Source organism: Orbicella faveolata, unplaced genomic scaffold (genome assembly GCF_042242905.1).
Source record: "Orbicella faveolata isolate gen_17 unplaced genomic scaffold, um_ofav_v1 contig_25, whole genome shotgun sequence".
Classification (NCBI taxonomy): domain Eukaryota; kingdom Metazoa; phylum Cnidaria; class Anthozoa; order Scleractinia; family Merulinidae; genus Orbicella; species Orbicella faveolata.
In genome coordinates, this window is record NW_028301553.1 from 11397210 (window position 1) to 11424926 (window position 27717).

Below are 27717 nucleotides of genomic sequence, written 5' to 3' on the forward strand. Positions count from 1 at the left end.
TACTAAAATAATTGGTTGTTACATTGACATTTACGACAAACCTAAAGAAACGTATTTAGGTTACGACATGAAAGGGGCCAAGAGACGCGCCCCCATAGAAAAGACTTGGTGCTATCCTACCTTTTATGAATTACAACACGCTACTTATTATGATTTATAAGTAACGTTCTCACTCTATTACAGAGTCACTGGGATAGGCTACCACCGGAAATACAGCGTTACGTAATAGACTTGGCAACCTGGCAGCACATACGCGATCGAAGGAACAATAAACAATTGAGTCGACTTCACAGAAGAATCTTAGATTATGCCGAACTGAAAAGACAATGGGGTCACGGACACATACAAATTAAAAAACAGAAATATACATTGAAATCAAATTACAGAGGCAAATCTTATTTTTCGGCTTTCTATGGTTATTACATCACCCTTAGTAACAGGAAAAAGAAAGTCTATCTAGGATTTAGTTTCAGAAACGTGTTCCATCGCTTAGAAGGTAAAAAAGCGTCCCTGTTCGGTCCCTTTGAGGACGATGATGTTGTTGTTTAAAAATAAAAAGAGATGTTTGTGACATTGTCTCATTTCATGTCTTTTTCACAGAACAGACGGACCCACGACGAAGCCTTCTTTGACGACGATGACGACGACTGGATCTTTGATCCGGCTCTCGACCGAGTGATGGTCCAAACCGGAGGTGGTAGTACAAGACCACTCCTAGAATTTGAATTAAGACCCGTAGGTGCTCGACGTAACTGGAGAAACGTCCTCAACAAACAACGATTCGAAGCCACGCTCAGACAACACAGAGACGTGACTCCCATGGACAATCTAGGCCAAGAATTGACTCACGCCCTTCAACGATCCATCGAGCAACAAATCGCCCAGGATCCTACCCTGACACCCAACTCCACGGTCCATTTCACCATGCAGTCCAGTGCCTTCACGCACGCCTTTCAATCCACCACTTTCACTGTGCGCGAATTCGAAGAAGGGAATGAAAGACTAGACACTTATCTCCAGTCTCTCGCGGCCAAACTCAACTCCAACGAAGAATTCACCCCCGACGACACGTTCACCATGGAAACCACCTTCATACGCACCCCAGGTCGTGGGCGTGGGCACGGAAAACGATACAAACCGAGTTGTGCAGCCGTACGGGGAATCGTCAAACGGTCGCGCGTGACCATCAAAAACAAAGACAATCTATGCTGCGCTCGCGCCATCGTCACCATGAAAGCTCTGGTAGACGCGAACGGGAATTCGCGTGACCAAGATTACCACAATCTCAAACAGGGGCTACCCGTCCAAGAGCGATTGGCCAAAGAACTCCACCGTCTGGCCCACGTCCCCGAAGGACCTTGCGGCATTCCCGAATTGCAGCAATTTCAGGCCGCGTTACCTGGGTACCAACTCAAGGTCCTTTCCGTCGATCCGCCCCACATGCTCATCTACGCGGGACCCGAACCCTCGGACAAGATCATTCGTCTCATCAAAGAAGACAGTCACTACGACGGATGTAACTCGTTTAAGGGATTCCTAGACAAATCCTACTTCTGCGACGAATGCAATCGAGGATACGATCACGATGACTTTCGTCATCCCTGCGACGGTAAATGGTGTCCCGCCTGCAAACGAAAAGACTGCCCCGATTTCCTCGAAACCAAACGACCCCTAGCACGAAGCAAGTTTCCCGCACCCACCTCGATCTGCCGATTGTGCCACAGAAAATTCTTCAGAGCCCAATGCTACAACTACCACTTGCAACGACGGAGCCTCAACATCCCATCCATATGCGACACTTACAAAAAGTGTCCAGACTGTTGCCACGTCTACGAACCAAAGGATAGGAACAGGCGAGGAGGTGACCGTTTCGCCCCAGATCACGCGTGCGGATGGGGCGAATGCCACATCTGCGAAAAGAAAGTCTTTCTGCCGACTCACCGATGTTACATCCAACGCATCCCCGAAGACGAAGACGAGCCCAAAAAGAAACGCGTGCCCCGCGACGAAGTCAAAGGTCGACTCTTCGAAGAACCCGAACCCGATGATCCAGACACACGCGTCTGGGTGGACAGAGATCCACCCCTTCAAGTGTACTGCGACTACGAAGCCATCACCGACGCCGAAGGGAATCAGACACCCATTCTACTCTGCCTAGAAGACGATGAAGAGGATCAATTCTGCTCCTTCTACGGTCCCAACTGCACCGCTGACATGTTCGACCACCTCGAATCACTCGCCGTCGACGTGGACGGAGACGATCGGGACGTCATCGTCCTATTCCACAATCTCAAAGGCTACGACGGGATGTTCATCTTACAACACTGTTACGCCACGCATCGAGAAGTCACGGACCAAATCACCGTAGGCACCAAGATACTGTCCCTGAGATCCGACAGACTGACTTTCAAAGATTCCCTGTGCTTTCTCCCGTTCCCGCTGGCCAACTTTCCCGCCACCTTCGGAATCAACAAACTGTGCAAGGGATTCTTCCCGCACAAATTCAACACCCTAGAAAATCAAGAGTACGAAGGACCCATGCCACCGCGAGACATGTACGATCCAGACGGCATGTCCGCCAAAAAGAAAGCCGAATTCGAACGGTGGTACCAAGAGAAAGTCAATGATAACTACCATTTCGTACTAAGGCAAGAAATGGAAGCTTACTGCGAGTCGGACGTCAAACTCCTCAAGGCAGGCTGTCAAAAGTTCCGGCAAGAATTCAAACAAAAAGCCAACTTTGACCCCATGGAGAAATGCGTCACCATCGCCTTCGCCTGCAACCGATTCTGGCGCAAGAAACTCGTTCCGCCCAACACCATGGCCTCCAGGCCGCCTCGAGGATGGCACGGGGCCCGATCCAATCAGTCCGTCAAAGCCCTGAAATGGCTAGCCTGGCAAGAACACTTGTTACAACACACCGACCAAGGCGATCGTATACGCACCGTGCGAAACGGAGGTGAAGTCCGACTAGCCAATCACCTCGTGGACGGGTACGATCCAACCACTCGAACCGTCTACGAATTCCACGGATGTCTATGGCACGGGTGTCCTCGCTGTTTCCCCCGACAACGCGACCGATATCCCATCTGCCACACCGATCGCACGCTACAGGAAGTCTACGAGTCCACGCTCAAGAAACACGAACTTCTCAGTCGCCAAGGCTACCAGCTCCACGTCAAGTGGGAATGCGACTGGGACCTGGAGGTCAAAACCGACACAGATCTCCGTCGGTTCCTAGACACGTTTCAAATCGTCGAACCGCTCGAGCCACGAGAAGCCTTCTTCGGAGGGCGCACGAACGCCGTCAAACTGCATCACGTGACCAATACGGTCCAAGGAGAAAAAACCAAGTACGTCGACGTGACGTCGCTCTACCCCTGGGCCAACAAGGAAGGCGAATACCCCGTAGGACACCCGCAAGTCATCGTCAACCCCCAAGATCAAGACATCCATCACTACTTCGAAATGGCCAAAGTGGACATACGGCCGCCTCACGAACTATACCATCCCGTTCTACCTTTCAGGCACGGAGGTAAACTCACCTTCCCACTCTGCCGCTCGTGCATGGAACACGAAATGACCAAACCACTCCTAGAGAAATCGCATCACTGCCCTCACACGGCCGAGCAACGCACGCTACGAGGGACCTGGTGCACACCCGAAATTCAGAAAGCCGTTGCCATGGGATACACGCTCAACAAGATACACGAAGTCCACCATTTCCCGCCAGAACAACGCCGTAAAGGACTCTTCGCCGATTACGTGAACACCTGGCTAAAAATTAAACAGGAATCCGCTGGCTACCCTAACTGGTGTAACACCACCGAAGACAAGGCACGGTACGTGCAACAATACCAACAGAAAGAAGGCATCGCTCTCGATCCGACCATGATCCTGAAAAATCCAGGACGCAAAGCCACCGCCAAACTCATGCTCAACTCCTTCTGGGGCAAGTTCGGTGAAAACCTACACAAACCCACCACCCAAGTCGTCTACAACGCAGCGCAACTCTTTGCCCTCGTTTCCAATCCCCTCAACGACATACGACAAGTCAGAATCGCCAACGACGAAGCGCTAGAAGTCGTCCACGCCGAACTCAAAGACAATCAACCCGATAACGGACGGATCAACATCTTCGTCGCCGCTTTCACCACCTGCTGGGCTCGTCTCAAATTATACAGCTACCTGGAACAGTTAAAACAACAAGTTCTCTACTTTGACACCGACTCCGTCATCTACTCGCACAAACCAGGTCAAGCCGATGTTCCGCTAGGCGATTACCTGGGCGAGATGACCAACGAACTCGACGAGGGCGATTTCATCACAGATTTCACTGCCGCTGGACCCAAAAATTACGGTTACAGAACCCACCAAGGTAAAGTCTGCTGCAAAGTCAGAGGCTTCTCACTCAATGTACGAGGATCCAGGCAACTCAATTACGACGTCATGCGACAAAATCTACTCGACGAACTCACACTACCTCTCGAGCAACGACGCAACATCAATGTCGTCAACCCCAACTTCTTCTGGAGAAACCCAGCCACCAAACATCTCAAAGTCATCACACGGACTAAACGATACGGACTCGTCTTCGACAAACGCGTCGTAGACACGAACACTTTCATGTCGTTTCCGTACGGATACACACCCATGTAATTTTTACTTCCTGTAATCAATAAAAATCAATTGTGAAACTCACTTCCGGTCTCTCGCCTTATTTGAGCATGCGTGAGCTGTGACGTCATCCATAAACCGATCACGTGACATATGCCACTTTGGGCGCCATGTTTTGCTACCAAAGGGGCCATCTTGGATTTTGAAATTTAAGAGAATGTATGGGAAAATCTTGGTCACGTGGTACAATCCCTGGCTCCTGATTGGTTACTTCCCCTAAGAGCGTCCTTCACTACTGGAACTAATTATAAAGCAGGTATGAAACAGGGTATTTATTTAAGGGTCAGGTCACTGAAATAGAGTATCGAATTTTTGGTCAGGTCATAGATAGGTCTAGGGTTAGGAAAATCGCAGATTTTGGTCATAAATAGGGTAGGGGTTTTGGGAAGCGAGCCGCACACCCCCACCCAATGTTTCTGGGAGTAACCACCCCGGGCTTGGATCTATTCAAAAATATAGTACGTACTGTAACGTACTCCTGAATTGAATGCGGGAGACACAATTGGAGTCGAGGTATATGTTTGAACAATTGTTCTCTAGTCAATGCGAAATGTTTAATTTGTTAATAGACCTTTGACGCATTCCACTTCAGTGCGTACGAACAATAGCACCACAGCGAGGTTGGGGTGGACAGTTTCACACATTTGCTGTATTTTTGTCTACCCTGACCTCGACTCGGCGCCATTGTTTGTCAGAATGCGGGAAAGGTCCATTAAAAGAAATCCCTGGATGGCTGTCCGAGTACTTGTATGAAAGCGAATTTTTAAAATAGCTATCTTTCACTTATTGGAGAGAGGTTTGTTCCTCACTGTAATTTTAATACTCAAAAACGGTTAGAAATACAAACCAATCTACATACAATAAAGAATGCTTTGAAGCATGCTCATCTCTGAATGTAAGTATACCAGTCGTGTGTAACTGACCTAATCATGGAAAATAACCCCCGGTTTTCTTACATGAAGACCGTGACAGTTGTCCCTCTTCTGTAAACGTTCCTTATCATTGGCATCGTTCACTCACTACCGGTGCAATGAGACAGGATAAGAAGAAAACTTCCACAGACATAAAATCAAGTAATCCAATCCCTTAGGGTTTAGGTATACCGGTTTTAAAATTAAAAAGCGTATCTATTCCCGCCGGAGATTCCACCACAAAAAAGACTAATGAAACCATTTTGTTTAAATGACAAACCTCCCCTCCTCAACCCCACCCCCTTACCCCAACACACACACAAAACAATAAACAAAGGTATCAGCAACGTACCCAGACACAGTTGTAAATTGGGAAAAGGTGTGTTTCTTTCCTTTACGTGTTACAATTGAGTCAACGTAAACAATTTCAATAGAAGGTTCTAAATAACTTTGTCTTTACCAATGGTAAGCTCGTTCACTTTCGTCGGTAAATTGAAAATAGAAGATGACTTCTACTTGATTAACCATATTTACTGGGTAAATATTATCTTTACTTAAGGACATTCAACGGAAGAAACAAACTTATTACACATTTTCGCAAAAACCAAAAAAAATACTCAAAACTCGTTGCTAATTGTGTGCAGGACTAGTGAACTATTCATTTATGCTTATAACCAGGTAATTCGAAATTGAGAGCAGAAAGTTGACATGAAATAAAATTGTATGTATGTATGTATGTAAGGTTTTTCACGTGGCAACGGCCATAGCAACGACTGTTTACTATAAGAAGGTGACCAAAAATATAGATTATTTTTAACTTATATGAACGAAACTATTTAGAAAAAAACTTTTAAGACATGGACAACTCGATTGGTATAATTATTTGTGAAAAGCTTTGCTTCAAATTGCCATCACAGGCTCATTCATTTCCCTTATGACAAGGAATATTTCCCACAGCTGCGGTAACTTTTTACAAAATAGAACCATTGCACCCCCTCCCCCCGAGATCCAATCTGCACCCCCCACTATTTGTGGCTCCTTAAATGCTTAATACTTCGTGTAAGAAACTTAAAGTGCATTTTTCTCAAAAGTTTACTTTTGTACCGACTGACTTCGCGCCAACATTTCCACTTTGCAAGGTTTTTAAGTAGAATTCCCGAAACTTGGGCGGATCAAAGACCAATAGTGTCGTGATGTCATAAACCAAAAAAAATCGTAACATTTTAAGGTCTGTCACGTGACATGAGATGATCTGTCCACTGGGTGTGGTAAAAAGTAAGGTTATTTCCAAATAAAGCTGTAAAAAGCACTGAAAATAAGAGTTAACTGTCAAAACTTAGGTTCATTGCACAGGACAAAACAGAAACTTACATGATATGCTTTTTTGACAGTCAAATCTTGTTTTGTAAAAGAGCAGGAAGTGTTGGCGTCAATACTATAAAACACTACTTCAAAAGGCTGTGGTTGGTTTCCATAGCAACCATTTTGAGTAAAACTCTAGAAATTTAATTTCTCTTCTTGAGTGCAATAGCACACAATTGATCTTTCTTCATCATATTTAAACAAACTTTTTGGTCCATTTGAGGGCACCATACCACCTTAATTTGAATCTAATCATGTGAACCGTCACACAATAGAGCATTTTAATGTCAATGCAAGCATGAGTTTGAAATTTCCCCATCGTAACTTTTTTGCCTGTACTTAATTGTGGCAAATAATTATTACTTTCACTTTTATCTACACTACCCCCCCCCCCCCCTCTCCTGGGGGTATTGGGCCGTAGGACAAATAATTACATTATCTTTTGATTTTCTCGCCGACTTCACCTGTACTGTAGCCTACGAGTAGTCGCTCTTTCGCTTAGTTCGTCGAGCGAGACCGTAAATAAACCGCGAGGAAAAAATGGCCGCGTGAAATCTTGGAGGCGAGACGCGCGCGAAAAGAGGGACTACCGCCTAAGCTAGGCTTGATTTCTGCCGCTCTCTTGGGTCCGCTTGCCTCCTCGAAACAGCGGCTGGTAATCGAACCTATCCCTAAACCAGAGAGTTTTAATTATGCGTTGCTCTCAGAACGCAAAAATATGATTGGATTATGTTAGGAGCGTTGACAACACCTTGTCAACATTCGAGATACGTGCGACGTCTTGCAGGAATGTTTATCTCGCTCTCTGAAAATAAAAACCGGAGCAAACCAAAGCGTTGGAATTGCGCCTCACCGGCCGTGATGTTCTTGCGATTCTGTCAACAGGCTATGGAAAGAGTTAAATTTATCAAGTATTTTGTTTGGCAAAGCTTTTCGCCTCGAGCTCGAATGCGAGCGTGTTAGTGATTTCGCCGTTCAACACCAGGTCTGCAGCATCGTTGAAGAACAATTCTGTAAATATGAATTGACTGAGCTTGGCCCTTCTGCCGTCCATTTGAAAGATTGAACCCGACTTTCCGTACTTGAAACCTGACATTCACTTGACTTCTTATTATTGGGTTGAAAAGCTTTAAAAGTATTGTAGTGTTGTTTGCCCCATGCAGGCGTAGCAAAAGGTTTTATCGATAACAGCTCAAGGTCATTGATAATTGTTTATGCAAAGTGGAGTATCAGGTGTTTCTTTCTGCCACTTCATAACTTTTTTATTGCGTCGTTATTTTCCCTCGCTCGCACTAATTTTTTCCTAGGTGCCATAGCACACATATATAATATATCCCAAAATGCACTGACGTATATACATATGGAAACAGGTATGTCAGAATAGTTTTTTCATGCAAAGTGGAGTATCAGGTATTTTTATACTTCGTTGCTTTTCTATTTCCTTATTTTCCCTCGCCGCCATTAATTTATCCTGGGTGCCATAGCATGGATATGTCCCAAAATGAACTAACATATATCATACATAGGGAAACAGGTATGTCAGAAAAAATGGTGAAGCATCTGCATTAGGAAACATTTCTGACTGATTCTACAGAGTGGAATACCAGCAACCGGGTTAACCTCACATTCACATGCTTATATGGCTAGAAAATGCACCAGTATTTTTATTTCCTAATAAAATGATAATGATGCTATTGTTACAGAGTTTATTGATGGGTCATTGATAACAGTATTGTTGTCAATTGCCAGTTAATGACCTGGAACTGCAAAAGCTGGTTAACAGACAGATTCACAGGCACTCTCATACCTGTAAAAAGTAATCAAAGAATGGATGTCGACTTAATTACCCACAACCACCTATGAGGGCAACTGAAATACTTTATCCTTTGGAGAAAAATACACCTCGACACAACATGAAACAACACAAAGACATTTCGAAAACAAAATTAAATGATTTGAAAGAAGGTGAATGTGTAACATTTGAGGAACTGCTTCTGAAGTTAAAAGTTACTGAAAGTAACTATAGACTGGCTATGAAATCAGCATTTAACTCTCCAACCACATTTTTGACACGACAACCAAATGAATGAAGGATCAATAATTATAATGTTATTTGTCTCAAGGCGGGTAGAGTAAATATAGATCCTCGATGGGGTCTAGATCGATTTAAAACTGGAACTGAGCATCTTCTAAAGTATTTCAGTCCTCCACATTGACAAGTAATCCGAAGGCTGTGGCATAGTTAAAAAAGTACCTCTTAGGAAAAACATTACGGTGAATAAAAGATTGAAAGCACTGGTTTACTCACCACAATACCCTCTTCCCGACTCCTTCTGTGAAACAACGTGAAAGCAAAATATGTCTTGACCTCTCTCTTCGCGAATACTTGAATGGACGATAATGTTAGTAATGACGCTAATCTCGGATTTAGTGACGCTAATAAACCACAAAAAGCAAAATTCTTGTCGAACACTTCGGAACCACACTACTCAGACATTGCTCAGAGTATTTCAAATCACGCTAATTTTCGTAATACGAAGAGTTTGCGACGCCAATATTCGTTGCAAGAGGATTGGTCCAAATATTTGCTTTGACTGCTCGGGTATGGAAAGCCATAGCGACAAAAGTGGTCGAGATTATATTTAAGATCTAGTTTTCAGGACGACAAGCCCAGATGTAATTTCATCTAGCGGTATGAAAATCCACCCTTCGAGAATTGATAGTGATCTTGCGAGATTTTATTTTTTGTCGGTTGAGAATTTTTTGTCGGTCGAGAATATATTTTGTCGCTCGAGAAATTTGTTGGTCGGTGGAGAATTTAACTTTTTGTAAGTTTATCGGACGTTTTCGGTCCAATATGTATCACGTGGTATAAACAATGGCAGTTCGGCGGTGAATATGCTCGGGCAAATTCTTGGTAGAATTGGCGATCTATTCGCAGCAAATGACCAACGGGGCGCTTCTTCAAGAAAGAGAACAGCCCCTCAGACAACGGCATCGGTGGAGAGCGAAGTTTGTAGCTTATTTGGCGCTGGTCATCAAGCTCGTACGGCTATGGCCGACATGTCTTGAATACCTTCTTCAACTGCGACCGCATCCTTCCCTTCGGTTAGTTCTGCTCAAAGTGGCCTTTATCCACTATGAGGAGAAACTTCACTGCAAATTTCAGGTCGGCTAACTACAGTTCTTTTTGGGGAGGAAAAAGAAAGGGTCTAACGGACTTCCTATGTGGTTTTACGGTCGCGTCGCATGATAGTCTCCAAATCACAGTTTTGCTTTAACGAGTTTCCTCGTTTGTATGATATGACAGGAGTATTTTTGTAAATCGTTGTTAGCAATGGCTGATTTTGTATTAAACTCCAGTTATCCACCACTAAGTGTTTGAGATTTTGCACCACGGGGTGGTATGTAGTGACAAAAGGCAATGTTCTCTTGTGATTTTTTCCCTTTTGTCTGACTCCCCATACTCTTAAGGTACTACGAACAGTTCAGGTGGGTCCACAACTGGCCCGTAGTTAAATACTTAATCAGATTTTTCTTGATAACACTTCTTCAAGGTTATGTTTACCGCAGAATACGAATTTGAAGTCAAAAATGTCAATTTCCCGCCAAAAAGGTGTGAAAATTAACACCAAAAATGTCACTCAAATCAGTAATTCGGTGGCACTCACAGAGCTAGTTCGGTGGCACTCGTCAAACGTTGTGTTTGAAGAGTTAGGTCTAAGCAATCGCATTGCCTTGCCTTTGATAAAACCTCTTTTGATGCCTGGTGGGTAGCATGAGGTGAAGTGCGTATATTTTGAAAGTTTCTGTCGGCTTGTAGTACGTTTTGATGTCAAGAATAGATTTTTTAGCAGTGGTGGACCTAGGGGAGGGGCCCAGGGTGCTCGGCTGCCCCCTTTTTTTGGTAAGAAAAAAAAAAAATAACCGCAGAAGGAAGAAAAGCCGGCAGGGCAAGCAAACACCCCCATCCCCGTTTAGCTCAAGGTCTGGAATCGCCACTGTTTAGTGAATCTTTCCCCTTCAAAACCTCTGTATCAAGAAAGTAATCTCATTCTCTGATATTTCGGCCGTGAATTTAACAGTTGGGTGTGGAATTTGTTAGCTTGTTCAATAAAATGATCCACGTCCTTTGTACCGTAGTCTCAAAGGTAGAAAACCTCATCAGTATAACGTTACCATTCTCTTGGTTTGATGCCGTGTTACTTTGTCTTATTTTCCCATTTCCGCCTGGAAGACATAAATTAGGAAAGGAAACTACAGTTTTTGTTCCCATGGCGGGTTCCATCTTGTTGGACTGCAATGGAATGAGTTTACCTTTAGGATTTAGCTAAGCATTTCCCTTAGGTAATGTGTTGGGATGGCGGGATTATTACTGTGGGACTTTAATAACATATGCTTGGCAGAATAGTTCTGTTTCTTCTTCTTGCGGTATATTGTGGTACGAGCATTTTTGACTCACTCTCATTCGTATTAAAACAAGCTAAGAAACTGAGTTTTAAACTGCGGTAATTAATTCGACAGTTATATCTCAGAAAAAAAGATTCAAGGAGATTTTGAAGCATGTATTTCAATGCCTCATGGCCTTAAAACTAGCCAGAACCAAAGAAATGAACGTGCCCCTCCAAACGATGGTGCAGGATTATCACGAGCTGTAGTATGGCTTTCCATACTCGGGTGCCCGCCCGAGCAGACTGACGAGTAACGGCCACATATCCATTTGGTTACGCATTTTCACTTGTGGTCTTCTTCTTCATGTAATTTGTCACGAGAAGAGAATTAGTTGAAACTATTATAGCATGACATCATATTTTACCGTAGATGAAGTGGTTACCTAACTTTTTCATCGCTTTGACATTGTCTAGTGCTTTCGCAGTAGACACAAAAATCGTTACAAGCTGCCTCCTTTGCCGTCTTCTTTTAAAAAATTCTTCCCCAGTTTCGCTTTAGGAACATAGTAACGAAGATATACTACGGCATGGTTTTGCCTCGTAGAGCGATTTTATTCAAGACATCTCCCAGGGTTATTGACAACAGGCGATAATGAGAGGACGTCAAGATAAGCGATTCTACAGCTGATTCTATTGAATACGTGTAATGAGATTGAGGATTTACACCGAAAAATCACTCGGCCGTGAAAGGTCAAACCCTCTGGCTTAGGGCGGTTCAGGGGCGTAGCCAGGTTTGTTCAAAGGGGGGGTCACACTGTTCCAAAAGGAGGATACTCACCAGATGTTCATGTCGTTTTCGCCACCGGTTGTAGGTTGCTTGCTTAAATAATGGCTTACAAAGGGGGGGGGGGTGTCACGGGCACCCCAGGACCCCCCTAGCTACGCCCCTGCGGTAGCCCTCCTCCTCCTACAAACAACGAGTAAAAAAATGAAGCGATACTACACACCAAAACATCTAATAAGAGATTTATTATTCAACTGCTGTAGTCAATAAATTTATCAATGACAGAGGGAGAGTGTGACAGTTCTGTGTGCGCGCGCCAACCTGTACGGCAAACAGGTTTTCTACTGTACAAATAACTGCACAATATTGCTGTATATTTGAACTGTTATTTGGACGGTATTCGCTGCAGTTGGATAATAACGCGTTCTTATTCTGTTGCCACCGTTGCCGTCAAAAACCACTTCAAATTAATACACAATTTTTTGCGCAGTATATCGTAACCAAACAAACTTGTTGGATTAACATTATCATAACTGTGAAGAGTCCAGTGAGTGCTGCTACCTCCAACGGCTTTTAATTCACAAAAAATAACTCTTACACGCCTTGCTTGCCTATGTTTAGAAAAGCGGAGAAATAGCTAGAAATTAATTGTACCATTAAAAACACCGACCAACTAAATAATTGCCTCCGAAAAATGTATCAAAAAAGAGCAACATCTTTTTCAATCGGATCAATTTAAAACAGTCCTTGCATTAAAAAGTTCTAAACGAGCTATATGCCTGTAATATGAGATTCAAGGAAGATTCACCGATAGCGTACTGTCACTGTTGTATTGACTTTCACTGCCTCAGCAAGGGAAGCAGCACCAGCATCACCAATGTTATTATCCGATAGATGCAGCTGTGTCAGTGTTGTATTGACTTTCATTGCCTCAGCAAGGGAAGCAGCGCCAGCATCACCAATGTCATTATTCCACAGATCCAGCTTTTTCAGAGTTGTGTTGACTTTCATTGCCTCAGCAAGGGAAGCAGCGCCAGCATCACGAATGTTATTATTCCACAGATCCAGCTTTGTCAATGTTGTGTTGACTTTCATTGCCTCAGCAAGGGAAGCACCGCCAGCATCACAAATGTTGTTACTAAACAGACCCAGCTTTGTCAATGTTGTATTGACTTTCATTCCCTCAGCAAGGGAAGCAGCGCCAGCAGCACCAATGTTATTATTCCACAGATCCAGCTGTGTCAGTATTGTGTTGACTTTCAGTGCCTCAGCAAGGGAAGCAGCACCAGCAGCACCAATGTTATTATTCGTCAGACTCAACTGTGTCATTGTTGTGTTGACTTTCATTGCCTCAGCAAGGGAAGCAGCGCCAGCATCACCAATGTCAGTATCCCACAGATCCAGCTGTGTCAGTGTTGTGTTGACTTTCATTGCCTCAGCAAGGAAAGCAGCACCAGCATCACCAATGCTATTATTCCACAGATCCAGCTTTGTCACTGTTGTATTGACTTTCATTGCCTCAGCAAGGGAAGCAGCACCAGCAACACCAATGCTATTATTCCACAGATCCAGCTTTGTCAATGTTGTGCTGCCTTTCATTGCCTCGGCAAGGGAAGCAGCGCCAGCATCACTAATGTTATTATTCAACAGATCCAGCTGTGTCAGTGTTGTATTGACTTTCATTGCCTCAGCAAGGGAAGCAGCACCAGCAACACCAATGTGATTATCACCCAGATCCAACCGTGTCATTGTTGTGTTGACTTTCATTGCCTCAGCAAGGGAAGCAGCGCCAGCATCACCAATGTTATTATTCCACAGAACCAGCTTTGTCAATGTTGTATTGACTTTCATTTCTTCAGCAAGGGAAGCAGCACCAGCAACACCAATGTGATTATCACTCAAATCCAACTGTGTCATTGTTGTGTTGACTTTCATTGCCTCAGCAAGGGAAGCAGCACCAGCATCACCAATGTTATTATTCCACAGATCCAGCTTTGTCAATGTTGTGTTGACTTTCATTGCTTCAGCAAGGGAACCAACCCCAGCATCACCTACGTTATTATTCCACAGATCCAGCTTTGTCAATGTTGTGTTGACTTTCATTGCCTCAGCAAGGGAAGCAGCGCCAGCATCACCAATGTTATTATTCCAGAGATCCAGCTTTGTCAATGTTGTATTGACTTTCATTGCCTCAGCAAGGGAAGCAGCACCAGCAACACCAATGTTATTATCACTCAGATTCAACTGTGTCATTGTTGTGTTGACTTTCATTGCCTCAGCAAGGGAAGCAGCACCAGCATCACCAATGTTATTATTCCACAGATCCAGCTTTGTCACAGTTGTATTGACTTTCATTGCCTCAGCAAGGGAAGCAGCACCAGCAACACCAATCTTATTATCACTCAGATCCAACTGTGTCATTGTTGTGTTGACATTCATTGCCTCAGCAAGGGAAGCAGCACCAGCAACACCAATGTTATTGTTCCAGAGATCTAGCTTTGTCAGTGTTGTGTTGACTTTCATTGCCTCGCCAAGGGAAGCAGCGCCAGCATCACCAATGTTATTATTCCATAGACACAGCTGTGTCAGTGTTGTATTGACTTTCATTGCCTCAGCAAGGGAAGCAATATGAATTTCCTTTAATGTTACGTTTTCGACCTTAGCACTTTGAAGTTCAAGAACCGAGCCAAATACTTTAGCCAGCCATACATGAACATTCCTTTTTTCTCTTTTACATTCGGCAATGCACTCTAATGCTATAGGCACAGTTTCATCGCCAAATTTGTTGACTTGTGTTGTTATGTTTGCTATAAGATCCACAGCTGTTTCTTCGCACTGGACTGCTAGAATGCCACATGAAAACAAAAGCACCTGTTTTAGCTCACTGAAATAGATCGCGTCAGAAACCAAGCTTTCGGGAGTATTTTCCTGCTTGAGAAGCTCACAACAAAGATAATAGGCCGCAAAAATTTCCTGGAAACTTCTATGTAGGAAAGCATAACGAAGACATGGTCTCATTTTGCTGCCTCCGGGTTGCACTGACAGGAATCCAAATCCAGATAATTCACCATTGTGATTTCTAAGTTCACGTTCGTCAAAGTCCAAGTTGCCTTCGCGTAAACCATTCAAAGCTATCCGGCCAAGCAATTTTAGTTCCGTTTTGTATTCTTCAGTCAGTTTCTCACTGGTTTCTGGTAATCCTTTCTTTCTCCTGAACCTTCTCAGAACACACTCTATTATATCTAGGTACAGTTGAGTACTACTTTCCGGAAAAATGCCCTGACATTCTTCACACAAAAGACAAAGAAGTGCAGTGTTTAAAGGATTTGCCGTCAGGTCTTGTAGGTTTTTATCATTGCTCAGCCTGAATAGGAGCGTTTGAGCGAGATCCTCCATGTTTTTGAAGTACTTGTAGATGAACTTTCCTGCATCCTCTACGGTAAATCCTTGGATCTCTAATATGGTGTCACAGTATCTTCTTACCTTTATTCCAGCCTCAAGGCGCGATGTTGCAACTAAGTGACATTTTGGTAGTACTCTTCCCTGAATTATTTCTGAAAACTCGGGCAGTTTACTGGCAGGTAACTCATCCAGCCCATCTAGTACTAGCAAAACGCTTGACTGATTGTGGCGAATAAACGTGAAGAATTTCTCTCTGATGTCTTTTTGGATATCGCGGGGCAGCAGCTGATCATCAATCGCCTCCCAAATGTCAGACTTGATATCTCGACATTTCAGCAACAGGACGGTTTCGCATTTTGGAAAACAGCCGTCTGCCACTGGCTTTCCTGTAGCCCAGTCGTAAACAAGCTTTTTGCAGTACGTTGTCTTTCCCATACCAGGCTCCCCCTCAATCAATACTGTTCTTGGCTGTGGACATTCTTCATGCGGTTTGAAGATAGTCGACATGTTGACGATTTCGTCAGTCGCTGTTCCTCTTGTTTTCTTCCTGCCTATCACTTTCAGCCTCGTATAAATATCATCAAGCTGAAAGTGAAACTCTTCACACCAAGGAAATGGTGACAGCCATCCTTCGCACGTTTTGTAAACTTGGCGAATTCCGTCAACGAGCTCAGATGGATCAAAAGGATCTAAAAGTAAAATGACATGAAAGAGGTTGTTAGTAAACAGGGGCGAAGTAAAATCAGGATTCTATTCAACGAGGCCTTTGGATTAGGTTCCAGTATTTCGTACCTCATTGGCTAATAAGATTCACGTGCTTTAAAAATTACATAGGACGGATTCTATTTTCACTCGTCCCGTTGGAAAATCCCAGCTTCTTTTTACCAAATGAGAGAGAGAGATTACTCGGTACATGTATCTGTCAGAAAAAACGAAAGAAAACCGGGTCACCATCGATTTTGCAGAACTGTTTGACTGACTGCCCTTGGTGTTATCGTGCTGTTCAGACTTCTGTTTGGTTTATCGCGCAATCGTTATTTTTTATTGCTATGGAATGCTGCTCAGTCACTGCTCAGTCAGTCACTTTATTATGCTATTTTTTCTCATGACAAGTGGTACACATTCTTGGTAACAAATTAGTGCTTTAAGAACGTCTGCGTAAGAGACTACAAGCTAAAAGGCCCCGTACAGAATGTCTTATCTATTACCAGACGTTCAATTTCCCGTCAAACCATCTTCGTCGGTCATCGCAGTGTGGCAATGCGCAGTTTTATCTATTATTAAAATTTTGTAAACTGACCTTTTTCCTCGCTTTCTCCGCTTTGCGTCCTCAAGTTCTCCAACCTTTCCCCGAGAATTGCAATTTCATCTTTTATCTGCTCAAACTTGTCGTTGAGGTTTTCTGTGGATCATCATTTACTCTACTTTAATAAAGATTCTGCGTTGAAACCTTAACTACAATATTAGCACTGGTACTGGTCATCAACTGAATTAGCTGCTCCGCTTTCAAAACATGCCAGCTACCACGTTTCTTTGAAGTTACATCCTCAATTATTTTCAAACGAAAAAAAATAACGAACACAATAAAATGCTGCTAGTCTTCCTAGGCTACACCTTCAAAGAAATACCTCTTACTGAGGTTTCGGCTGAGCTTTGTTAATCAGTTTTGGGAACTTACCTTCATCCTTTGTTTCTTGTCTTGATACTGTCAAAGCGTCCAGCTTGTCACCGATATTTTTTATTTCACTTCTCATCTTGTTGAGATAATCTCTGTATTGTTCTGATGGTCAAAAAAGTTCCTCACTCTTTAATTCAAGGTGTTTCGTCAAAGAAAGTTAAGGTTTTGGAATTCAATTAGAATTTCTGTTCTCTATGTAGATCCTCAACTATGCCCAATTATTGTACTGGCTGGGTTCCCTGCTTTACTTTCCTGCCTTTGAGTTCACATCACCCCTTTCATCTTGAATGTTTCACATGTAATCGCGAACGTTTGGTTTTTCGTATGGCTTATACACGCGGCATTCACTAAAAGTAACTAGCCTGAGCAGTGAGCTTGAGTGTAGATTGGTGTTTTGACCCTAACAATTGCAGGCAACAAACACGACTAACAAACCAATTTGTTGACTGAGAAAGAGAAATTCAAAAGTTACAAATCAAGATATGATCAAACACTCAAGACAGTGTTTGACCACATTTCCAAACACCTCGAAGTTCGTCAAAAATACTTCGGTACGCGTCGTATTTTCAACTCTCTTCACAGTGTTTAGAAATGTGGTCAAACACGGCCTTTCGCGTTTAATATATTACTTAAAACGTTTTACAACTAACCTTTTTCGTCGCTTTCTCCGCTTTGTAGTCTCAAGTTCTCCAGGGAGTTTTCCAGCCTTTCCCCAAGGTTTACCATTTCATCTTTCATCTGCTCAACCTTGTCTCTGAGTTTTTCTGAGGATCAACATTCACTTCACGTTAAGGTCATTTAATTACGATTCTGTTTTTAATACCTAACTACAATATTTGCACAGACATCAGTCACCAACTGAATTTATTGTTTTACCTAAACAACAGCCGCATTTCTTAACTTACATTCAAAATTATTTTTACACGAAAACACAAACCACAAAACCAACAACTACAATAAAACGCTGCAAATGGCCTGAACTACACCTTCAAAGAAATAAATTTTAACCCGGTGTTCAGTTGACCGTTTCGAGCGCGTTTTGTTTGTTAGTTTTAGCAACCTACCTTCATCCTTCGTGTCTTGTATTGATACTGTCAAAGCGTCCAGCTTGTCACTGATTTCACTTCTCATCTTGTTTAAGTCATCGCTGTATCTTTCTGATGATTACAAACGTTTATCACTCTTTAATTTAGGTGTTAAAACGAAAGAAAGTTAAGGGTTGGCATCCGATAGAAAACCTTGTTTCTATAATAGCGCCTCAATCATTACCGTTTATTGGATGGTTTTCCGTGAAACTGGTTCACGCTGCTTCGCAACTCAAATTTGATCGAGAAATATAAAAACTGAAACACTAATCGCCAATACAGGATGGTAAACACAGAAAATCCTATGGTGAATGCGTTGGTTACGGGCGAACAAACCAATCAGACTCACGGATTTGAAACAGAACATGAGGAGTGTCTGCGTACTAACGAGTGCAACAGAAATCTGGCCGAGTTTCTTTCTTCAATTAAATAGGCCATTTCCGCGTTACTTAAGTTTGCCTGTTTCAAAATGAGTCTTCGTGGAAAACTTTCATAAGAAAACCTTTCATACGAAAAAGAGTTTGATTTGCATGAAGATGAACCTGTAGTCGAAAAGCATTTTCATACGAATGGGTTCGCAAGAAGACTTCTTTTGACACAGAGGCAAGAAGCAACTCGGAAATGGCCCATTACACTTTCAACGAGAAAGACGCAAGGGTCGTTGCGTAGTCATTGGCAGCAATAATTTAATTTAAGTCTGTCCTACAACTGACCTTCATCTCTGTTCTCTTCCAATAAGGCAGTCAAGGTGTCCAGTCTTTCCTTCATTTCTTTCATTTCACTGTTCATCTGCTGTAATTTGTCTCTGATGTTTTCTGAATTTAAATATTTACATTTGCTTTAACCCAATTAGACATTTTTGGTGCCCGGCAAAAATAGAATAAATAGGTTGAGTTAGGTATCTGATACATCGAGCCGAGATGAATATTTACCAGAAACTTTAGAATAATTAATGATGAAAAGGGGAGTTTTTATTTAACAATTAGACTTCAGATCTTACGTTTCGCACGTCAACGCTCCAGTCCACTAAAATAAATAACAAAAACTAGCAACAAAAGGTCTTTTTGTACATGTCTTAGGATTACCAAGTAGCCATTTTGTTTAACCTCCTGTCGTGTTTTTGCGGCACTGAATAATACGAAGGGACGACAGGTTGACGACCTTGAAATATCGCTACACAGAAAAATTCGTTGGACAAGACGCTCGATCAAAATAATGTTTAAGCTCGCCAGATTAGAGAGCAGGTTGCAGACATATCCAACTGAAAGCGTAACCTTTCTGGGAGAATTGTAAACTTGTGGTTATATTTTTGTAAGTCTCTCCTTCACAGTAACTGACCTTCATCTTTGTTCTCTTCCAATGAGGCAGTCAAGGTGTCCAGTCTTTCCTTCATTTCTTTCATTTCACCTCTGACATTGCTTTCCATTTCACTTTTCATCTCCTCTAATTTGTCCCTGATGCCTTCTGAAGAATAAAATTTATTTTAAATTTGTTTACGTGGTTTAGACCTTATCTGGGCAAATTATAAGCAATTAGATTATGAGCTCGAGATTTTTATCGCACGATACTTGAAGAGGGCGCAGCCCGAGTCAACTATCACGCATAGAAATTGAACGCGAATAATCTACTTGTTTTAGTATAAATCTACCACTCGTTCAAAACTTTATCTAAGTCCTATTCACAGACACTTCGAAAATGTCAAAATGCGAAAATGCAAATCATCCTACGAGATGTGGGCTTCTAGCTTTATACACTTCTTGCCTTACCTACAAAAGAACTTGCGTCATTCAGATTTAATTACCCCTAAACCGTGGAATAGAATTCTTAGTACCTGTCTAAAAGTATCAAAATAAAGTTCATATTACCTTCCATCTCTTCAAGTTTCTCCTTGATGCTGTCATCATCTTTCTTCCATTGTTTCATGAGTTCACGAAAATGTTCCTCCATATCAGGATCCATGGTATCACGCTCAAGATTGTCGATGTATCCTCTAAAGCTTGTTCCTCCCAATCTTACCAAGGCTTCACGGATTTCCTGCCAGTAAGCATTGAAACTTGTATCGTCAACAGAGGCTTGATTGGTATGGCCGTACACGGTGTTCCTGTAATACTTCACTCGGGCGATGTCATCTGCGGTACTTGTGTCTGTTGATGGGGGAAGGTTATCCCAACCTTTGGTTGGAGCACCGAAACCACAAATATTTCTAAGCAGCACCGTTAGAAGTGTGATATCAAAGGTTGCTGATGTCACAGGTGAATGAACAGGATACAGCTTTCCCCATTGTGTAGGACTAAGCACTTTCTTCACCTTCTTCTTGCCAATAGAACCAGTATAAAGTGCATGCAGTGTAGGTTTATGTCTTAATAACACTCCATGGAGAGTCGATGGAGGATGTACTTTATCAAATGTGTCTCTCAGCGCCTTGGATCCTAAGTCCACCAACAGACGACACAGCCTGGCATAATTAGTCGTCTCTTTGGAGGACGCGAATGGTGATGGAGCAGCCGCCATGGATGGGCGCCCAATAACCCTACAAAGGCATTATTTTCAGCTCTTAAATTAAATTGCTTATACAAGCAAACTAAAGAACTCTATGGCAAAGATTTAATTAGGTCAAATAATAATAATAATAATAATAATAATATAATAATAGTAATAATAATAACAATTAAAATTATAATGATAATTACAATAATATTTATGATAATGATAATGATGACGATGATGATTGTTTCGTCAATAGAATAAATTAGTAACTTGATTTCCTGATTGATTTTGATTGACACTAAATTATATAATTTAGCCACGTGAATAAGCCAGCTTTCAGTTCAGATATTATAGATTCGAAGATATGTGCATGTTTTGCTGACCTGTCTCGCTGACCCGTCTTCTGTTATACCCCGACCTGTTTTATCTGTTGCTGACCTGTACACCGTGAAACAATCCTTCTACACATTGTCAAAGAAGTAAGTTCTCAGTGCTGTAATTCTAGCTAATAGTTTTACTCGTGTGTTTATGTACCGATGGATCCTGTTCAGTTTCTCAAATGTATTTCGTTCTTTTCTTTAGATCGAATAATAATATATTAGAATAAATTATACGATTTGCGTAACCTAGTTGGATTGCCTGTTGGTTTTATTGGACCAATAATGACGGTGATAGGGATGGTGATGGTAATGGGGATGGGGTTCGGGATGGTGATAATGATAACGATAACGATAACGATAATGACAATGATAATGGTATTGGTAATGATAACGATAACGAAAATAATAATAATAATAATAATAATAATAATAATAAATATTTTAACAGGATGACCCATCAGTGTATCAAACACTGTTATCAAAGGGGTCCTGTAAAAGAAACTATAATGAAAATAAGGTAAAAAAGGTAAAGGCTTCTTTCTGCAGAACAGACAGGAACATAAAATACTGAACAGCAAAATGTTTTCTCGGGATCTACCCTAGTGTCCCAGAGGGTGTCTCCGTAATGAAAGTTTGTTGAGTTTGCACAAAAGAGTAACCTTCAGCATTTCTATGTGATAAACCTCTAAATTGTTAACCAATCTATCCTGGATCCAAGTTCGGGAAAAACCTTGATATTCTTTGTAATCTGTACTCTCAACACTATGGACTTTTCAATCGACACTTTCAAAGGCGACATCCACTGTCCATTATATCATTGTGTAAAATAATATAAGACCCTTCTAATGGAAATGAACCGAGTATCGGCTAATAAAGGTGGTCTGCTCAATTAGGAGTTCATTTTAATACACAAGGGTTTTGGTAAGCCAGAGTTGGGACCCTCTTCAATAGATTTTACTTACAGCATACCAGAATAAGATTAATGAGATTTTATCCTTATGAGCACTGAAGCACATGAAATTTTCATTGTACATAAATAAACACCCATAATTTCCTATGAGACAGATATGTCTTACTGTCTGTGCAATGTTTTCTTAGAAGTTTTCAATCGCCAAGAAATAAAACTGTCTCAGATCAAGTGGTGAGTTGCCCTGAAATTAAGAAATACCAAGTGTCAGATCACAGCACAATATAGGAACTGAAACAACTACAAGAAACATATTACATATTACACCAGGAGTAATGCATATTCAGTAAAGAAAAATGAGCAATGAACATCAACCACCATCAGATTAGAAAGAACAACTACTCCTGTCCAATCAGTTAAGTTAAATAGAATATGCACGACATGGACAAAGTATTCTGTTTCAACCTATGAAAAACTGTTCATGGAGTAGAGGAAATAATATCTTCTTGGAAATATTACACACCTATTGTGGAATTTCTGTTACCACTAGTTAGGACTGTCTCTATAAAGGGGAGGTGACTTTTGATATTCCTAAAAAGAAAAATGACTGAAAGTTACATAATGGCCTATACAAGGACGCTCCATTCAAAACGGTGCCTTTTTCAGACTGTAGGTAAATAAAAAGATAGGGATTTCAAAAGTTGAAGTACATGAAAGGGTGGGGAAATCTGTCTTTTAGGTATTAAAAAGGGCCTTTAATTAAATTATTTCGAGCAAACGCACCTCATGGCTGTATCATTTAATTTATTAAGCACTAAAAGACAAGGAGGCTTTCTCCTTTTCTGCAGATTTATTCGTAATAATTGGCCAGTTGCAGTTACAGTGTTCTTAAGTAGGTATGTGAGGGTTATATATGTTATGACATACTAATTACCTCAGCTGATGTTCCCCTGAACAATCATAAAGAAATATACGTGTTCCAGGAGTACATGTACAGTGGTCACTTCTTTCTGAAAAGAATAACACTCATTAAGTATGAGACATATTTAGTTACATGTGCATATGGAAACACCCTATTAGGGAGACAGAGTCTATTGTTTTGAGCTGAACTCCTGGGCAATATAACTTAAAAGTTGCCATTCATCCAACAACAATAAAGCTGAAAATAATATAATAAACAACCAAAGTGTAAAGTGAAAGATGGGAACCAAACACCACCACCAGTACCATTTGCACTAGCAATGCCTTACTGCACCCTACTTTCACCTTCACTAAAAAAAGAAACAGAAGTATCACTCTAGCACAACTATCATCTACACCACCAGAACCACCTGAATTGCGACTATAAGCAACATCAACTCACTACAACAGGGTATAACTTCACTATCTCTACCAGCAAGGTGGCTTCAAATAATTTTAATTGCACCGTGGGACATACGACTTTAATTCTCTATTTATATGCAGGTCGAACAGATTGTACACAGATACAGATAATCTGATATCTCTATTCATACACATGCCTGGATTAATAAATGTGTTGAACAGCACAATTTATGGGGAAATTTCCACAGCAAATTGTGATGTAAACTTTTCTGCAAGCCTGGACATCGAAACTATTAAAGCAAAATAAAACACAGATCCACATAATTTACGATTTCTTAACTATGTCATAGGAAACATGATCTTGATACGCAATCTTAGTGACAAAAATCTAACTTTTTTTGGTGCTCAGTCACAACGTCCAGTCATAAATAATAATGTAAAATAAGTAAGAAAGTATATTTTCTCAAATCTGGATGGACAATGTCCCATAACCAAGTGCTTTCTTCCAGTACTTCATGATAAACAATTACCATGAGCACCACAAAGACCAAGATATACCTCAAAACATCAACTAAAATCAGACACACCAACAGCAGGGTATACCTACACCATCTATAAAACCACTGACATAAGCAAATACCAGCATGTACCTACACCTTCTATACCACAACTAAAATAAGCATCACTAACACCAGAATGTGTCTTCACCATCTATACCACAACTAACATCAGCATCACCAACACCAGGGTGTACCTACAACATCTATATATAACCACTAACATCAGGATCCCCACATGCATGAATACAACATACAACAAAACAAACAGCATCAGCACCAGCACTTCCTGACCTGCTGCCAACAGCAACACGTGTACTATAATGATTATGTTCATCACCAGGAGCAAGTCTGAAGCATCATGAGACCATGATTACACTTGAACCACCATCCTGACCATCACCTGCACCATCCCAAGCAACTACAACTCACCACCTACATGACTACTTCCATCAGCACCACTTCTACTTCCACCATTAACATTACCTGATCAATTAGGCAAATTTCGCCTTCAAAGTTGTTTTCATCAGTGAAATAAAGGAATGGTTGAAAATGATTCCTGAAATAAACAACAAATGATTTAAGTGTGACATACATGTAAGGCTATATATATATAAACAACACTAAGGTGTACCTACATTAACAACACTAGGGTGTACCTATATTAACAACACTAGGGTGTACCTACATTAACAACACTAGGGTGTACCTACATTGACAGCACTAGGGTGTCCCTACATTAACAACACTAGGGTGTACCCACATTAACAACACTAGGGTGTACCTACATTAACAACACTAGGGTGTACCTATGTTAACAGCACTAGGGTGTACCTACATTAACAGCACTAGGGTGTACCTACATGGTGTATACAATGACTGACATTAACACTACACCAACACTAGGGAATACCTACACATTCTCTACAACCATTGATGTCAGTGACACCAACACCAGGGTGTACCTTTACCATCTACACAACAAATGACATCAAGAATACCAATATACCAGGGTGTATTTACACCATCTATACAACCAGTAACATCTGCCACACAAACAGCAGGGTGCACCTACAGCATCTCTACAACCATTGACATCAGCAACACTAAAACCAGAGTGAACTTTGAAATCTGTACAATCAGTAAAATTAGCCACATCAACACTGCGGTGTACCTTACCCAATTATACAACTACTGACATCAGCGAAACCAACACTGGGGTGTACCTTAACAATTTATACAACCACTGACATAAGCGACACCAGCACCAAGGTGTAGTTACACAATCTATACAATCACTAATATCAGCAACAACCACACCAGGGTGCATTTACCTTCAAAATCTATAAAACCACAGACACCAGCGATACGAACATCACAATGTACCTACACCATCCAAACCACTACTACCATCAGCATCACTAACACCAGGGTGTAACTTTACAATCTATACAACCACTGACATCAGCACCATTAAAACCAGGGTGTACCTATCTCATCTATACAACCACTGACATTAGCAACACCAAGATTAGGGTGTACCTTCACCATCTATACAATTGCAAACATCAGCCACACTAACATCAGAGTGTAACTTCATCATCTATACCACAACTAACATCGGATCACCAACACCAGAGTGTACCTGTCTCATCCTTACAACCACTGATATCAGTGCAGCAACACCAACACCAGGTTGTACCTTAAACATCTAAAGTACCACTGAAGTCAGCATCACCAACACCTGGGTATTCCTGAACCATCTATACCTCATTTAGCATGAGCATCAAGAACACCAAATATACCGACACCTTTTGCACAGCCACTGACATTAGCGACAGCAACACCAGAGTGTATTTACACAATCTTAACCACCACCACCATCAGCACACCAGAGTATACCAACACCATCTATACAATCACTGGCATCTGCGACACCAACACCAGGATGTAGCTACAACCAACTATACAACCACTGAGATCAGCTGCACCAACACCAGGGTGTACCTACAACCATCTATACAACCAATAACATGAGTGACACCAACACTAGAGTGTACCTACACCATCTATCAACCCCTGAAATTAGCCACACAAACACCAGGGTGTACCTACAACCATCTAAATAAACACTGACATCAGCCACACCAGGACAAGGGTGTATCCACAACCATCTATACAACTACTGAGATCAGCCACACCAACACCAAGGTTTACATTACCCATCTATAAAACCGCTAACCTTAGCCACACCAACACAAGGGTGTACCTACAACAACCTATACAACTACAACATCAGCCACACCAACACAAGGGTACACCTACACCATCTACACAAGTGCTGTCATCAGCCAGACCAATACCAAAGTGTACCTACACCATCTTTAAAGCCAGTCTAACCTCAGCACAACAACACCAGCCATCTATACAACCACTGAGATCAACAACACGAACACCAGGGTGTTCCTTCACCATCTAAACAACCATTAACATTAGTGTCACAAAGTGCTTGAGCACTCCTTCCAACTAAACAAACAGCATCAGCACCAGCACTTCCAGACGTGTTGGCAACAGCAACACCTTAATGACCATAATCATCACCAGGAGCTAGGCTGAAGCATCTTCAGACCATGATTACACCTCAATCACCATCCTGACCATCACCTGCACTATCACAAGCAACTACACTTGATGACCTACATGACCACTTCCTTGAGCACCACTACTACTTCTGCCATCAACTAGGAATACCTCTACCATATGCAGCACCACCACCAATAGTACTACCATCTACAAAATGACTATCATTGGCACAAAAAATATTAAAAGTACATGCACCACCACTACCTCTAGCTGTACTTGCAGCACCACTACCAATGGTACCACCATAAGCATATATACTACCAATATGTGCACCATCACTACCACTAGCTCCACATACACCACAAGACTACCAAGTATACTTCCCACCTGCACCAAATCCAACATGACCAATAACAATGTTAGCAGCAGAAGCAAGTAACTATGGCCAGCAGCAGTAACACCTCACCGGCACCGACACTTAAACTGCAATATTACACCACCACCACCTGCACTACCAATACCATCTTAAAGCTAAGCAGCTGGGACAAGAACTTGCTCCACCACTATCACATCCTAAGCACTAACACCAGCAGCAGAAGCACCCACCACCACCTACACCACTTGTAACCATTAGTTGATACAATCACCACCCAGATTATCACTGTCACTGCCATTTTCCTCTACAAAAAGATGAGCAATTGGAGATAATTAAGGAGAGATTTTGTTCATTTTTCAAACAGTGCTTACCTTATCAATTAGGCAAACTCCCCCACAAAGTTGTTGTCATCAGTAAAATAAAGGAATGGTTGAAAATGACTCCTAAAATGAACAACAAATGATTTACATGACACACATGTAAGGCTAGATATTCATTAACAAACTTGAGACAGGATAACCAAATTCATTAGCTGACTATCTTTCATTTGACCATATAGAAGATATAGAAAGAAAATGGAAACTACGAGATCGTCACACAATAGTACCCTGAGGCGATCTCAACTTTGATTAAACAGTGACTTACTTAGGAACCATACCTTTTCATATACTAAGTTGTGAACATATCATAACTTTGATCTGTTGAATCCATTTGGAGTTTGCATTCTATTGATTCATAATCCATTCTTGCATTTCAGAAAGCAAACGCAAAATCCCTTTTAGGGTTCTAAGCCGGATTTGTATTTCCTCCCCCA

At 41.7% G+C, this 27717-nt stretch overlaps 2 protein-coding genes across 6 annotated transcripts; one reads left to right on the forward strand and one right to left on the reverse strand.

Annotated features, from left to right (window-relative positions):
• Positions 1 to 561: 561 nt before the first annotated feature.
• LOC149108951 (uncharacterized) lies at positions 562 to 6295 on the forward strand. The gene is made up of 2 exons (XM_089294571.1): positions 562 to 3742; positions 6267 to 6295. Exons 1-2 carry the CDS (start codon positions 562 to 564, stop codon positions 6293 to 6295), a joined length of 3210 nt encoding a protein of 1069 aa, XP_089150697.1.
• Positions 6296 to 12349: 6054 nt separating this feature from the next.
• On the reverse strand, positions 12350 to 27346 carry LOC110044042 (uncharacterized). Of its 5 annotated transcripts, XM_089294905.1 has the most exons (13): positions 27275 to 27346; positions 24431 to 24503; positions 22999 to 23070; positions 22588 to 22655; positions 22234 to 22308; positions 20156 to 20820; positions 19629 to 19754; positions 19004 to 19105; positions 18270 to 18362; positions 17856 to 17969; positions 17206 to 17307; positions 16828 to 16929; positions 12350 to 16216 (listed from the first exon to the last, which is right to left on the reverse strand). In XM_089294905.1, exons 6-13 carry the CDS (start codon positions 20799 to 20801, stop codon positions 12930 to 12932), a joined length of 4572 nt encoding a protein of 1523 aa, XP_089151031.1. In that variant the 5' UTR covers positions 20802 to 20820; positions 22234 to 22308; positions 22588 to 22655; positions 22999 to 23070; positions 24431 to 24503; positions 27275 to 27346; the 3' UTR covers positions 12350 to 12929. The 5 variants fall into 5 exon arrangements, with proteins under 5 accessions (XP_089151031.1, XP_089151032.1, XP_089151034.1 ...); XM_089294906.1 differs by lacking the exon at positions 24431 to 24503 and having other exon boundaries at positions 22999 to 23074; XM_089294908.1 differs by lacking the exons at positions 18270 to 18362; positions 19004 to 19105 and having other exon boundaries at positions 22999 to 23074.
• Between the last annotated feature and the right edge of the window lie 371 nt (positions 27347 to 27717).

Coding starts and splice junctions, on each gene's coding strand:
- LOC110044042 (XM_089294906.1), bottom strand. CDS start 20,801: ATGGCGGCTGCTCCATCACCATTCGCGTCCTCCAAAGAGACGACTAAT. Junction 19,755..20,155: donor GAAACTTGAAGAGATGGAAG/GTAATATGAACT, acceptor TTTATTCTTCAG/AAGGCATCAGGGACAAATTA. Junction 17,308..17,855: donor CGGAGAAAGCGACGAAAAAG/GTTAGTTGTAAA, acceptor TTTGACCATCAG/AACAATACAGAGATTATCTC.
- LOC149108951 (XM_089294571.1), top strand. CDS start 562: ATGTTTGTGACATTGTCTCATTTCATGTCTTTTTCACAGAACAGACGG. Junction 3,743..6,266: donor TTTCCCGCCAGAACAACGCC/GTAAAGGACTCT, acceptor GCTTATAACCAG/GTAATTCGAAATTGAGAGCA.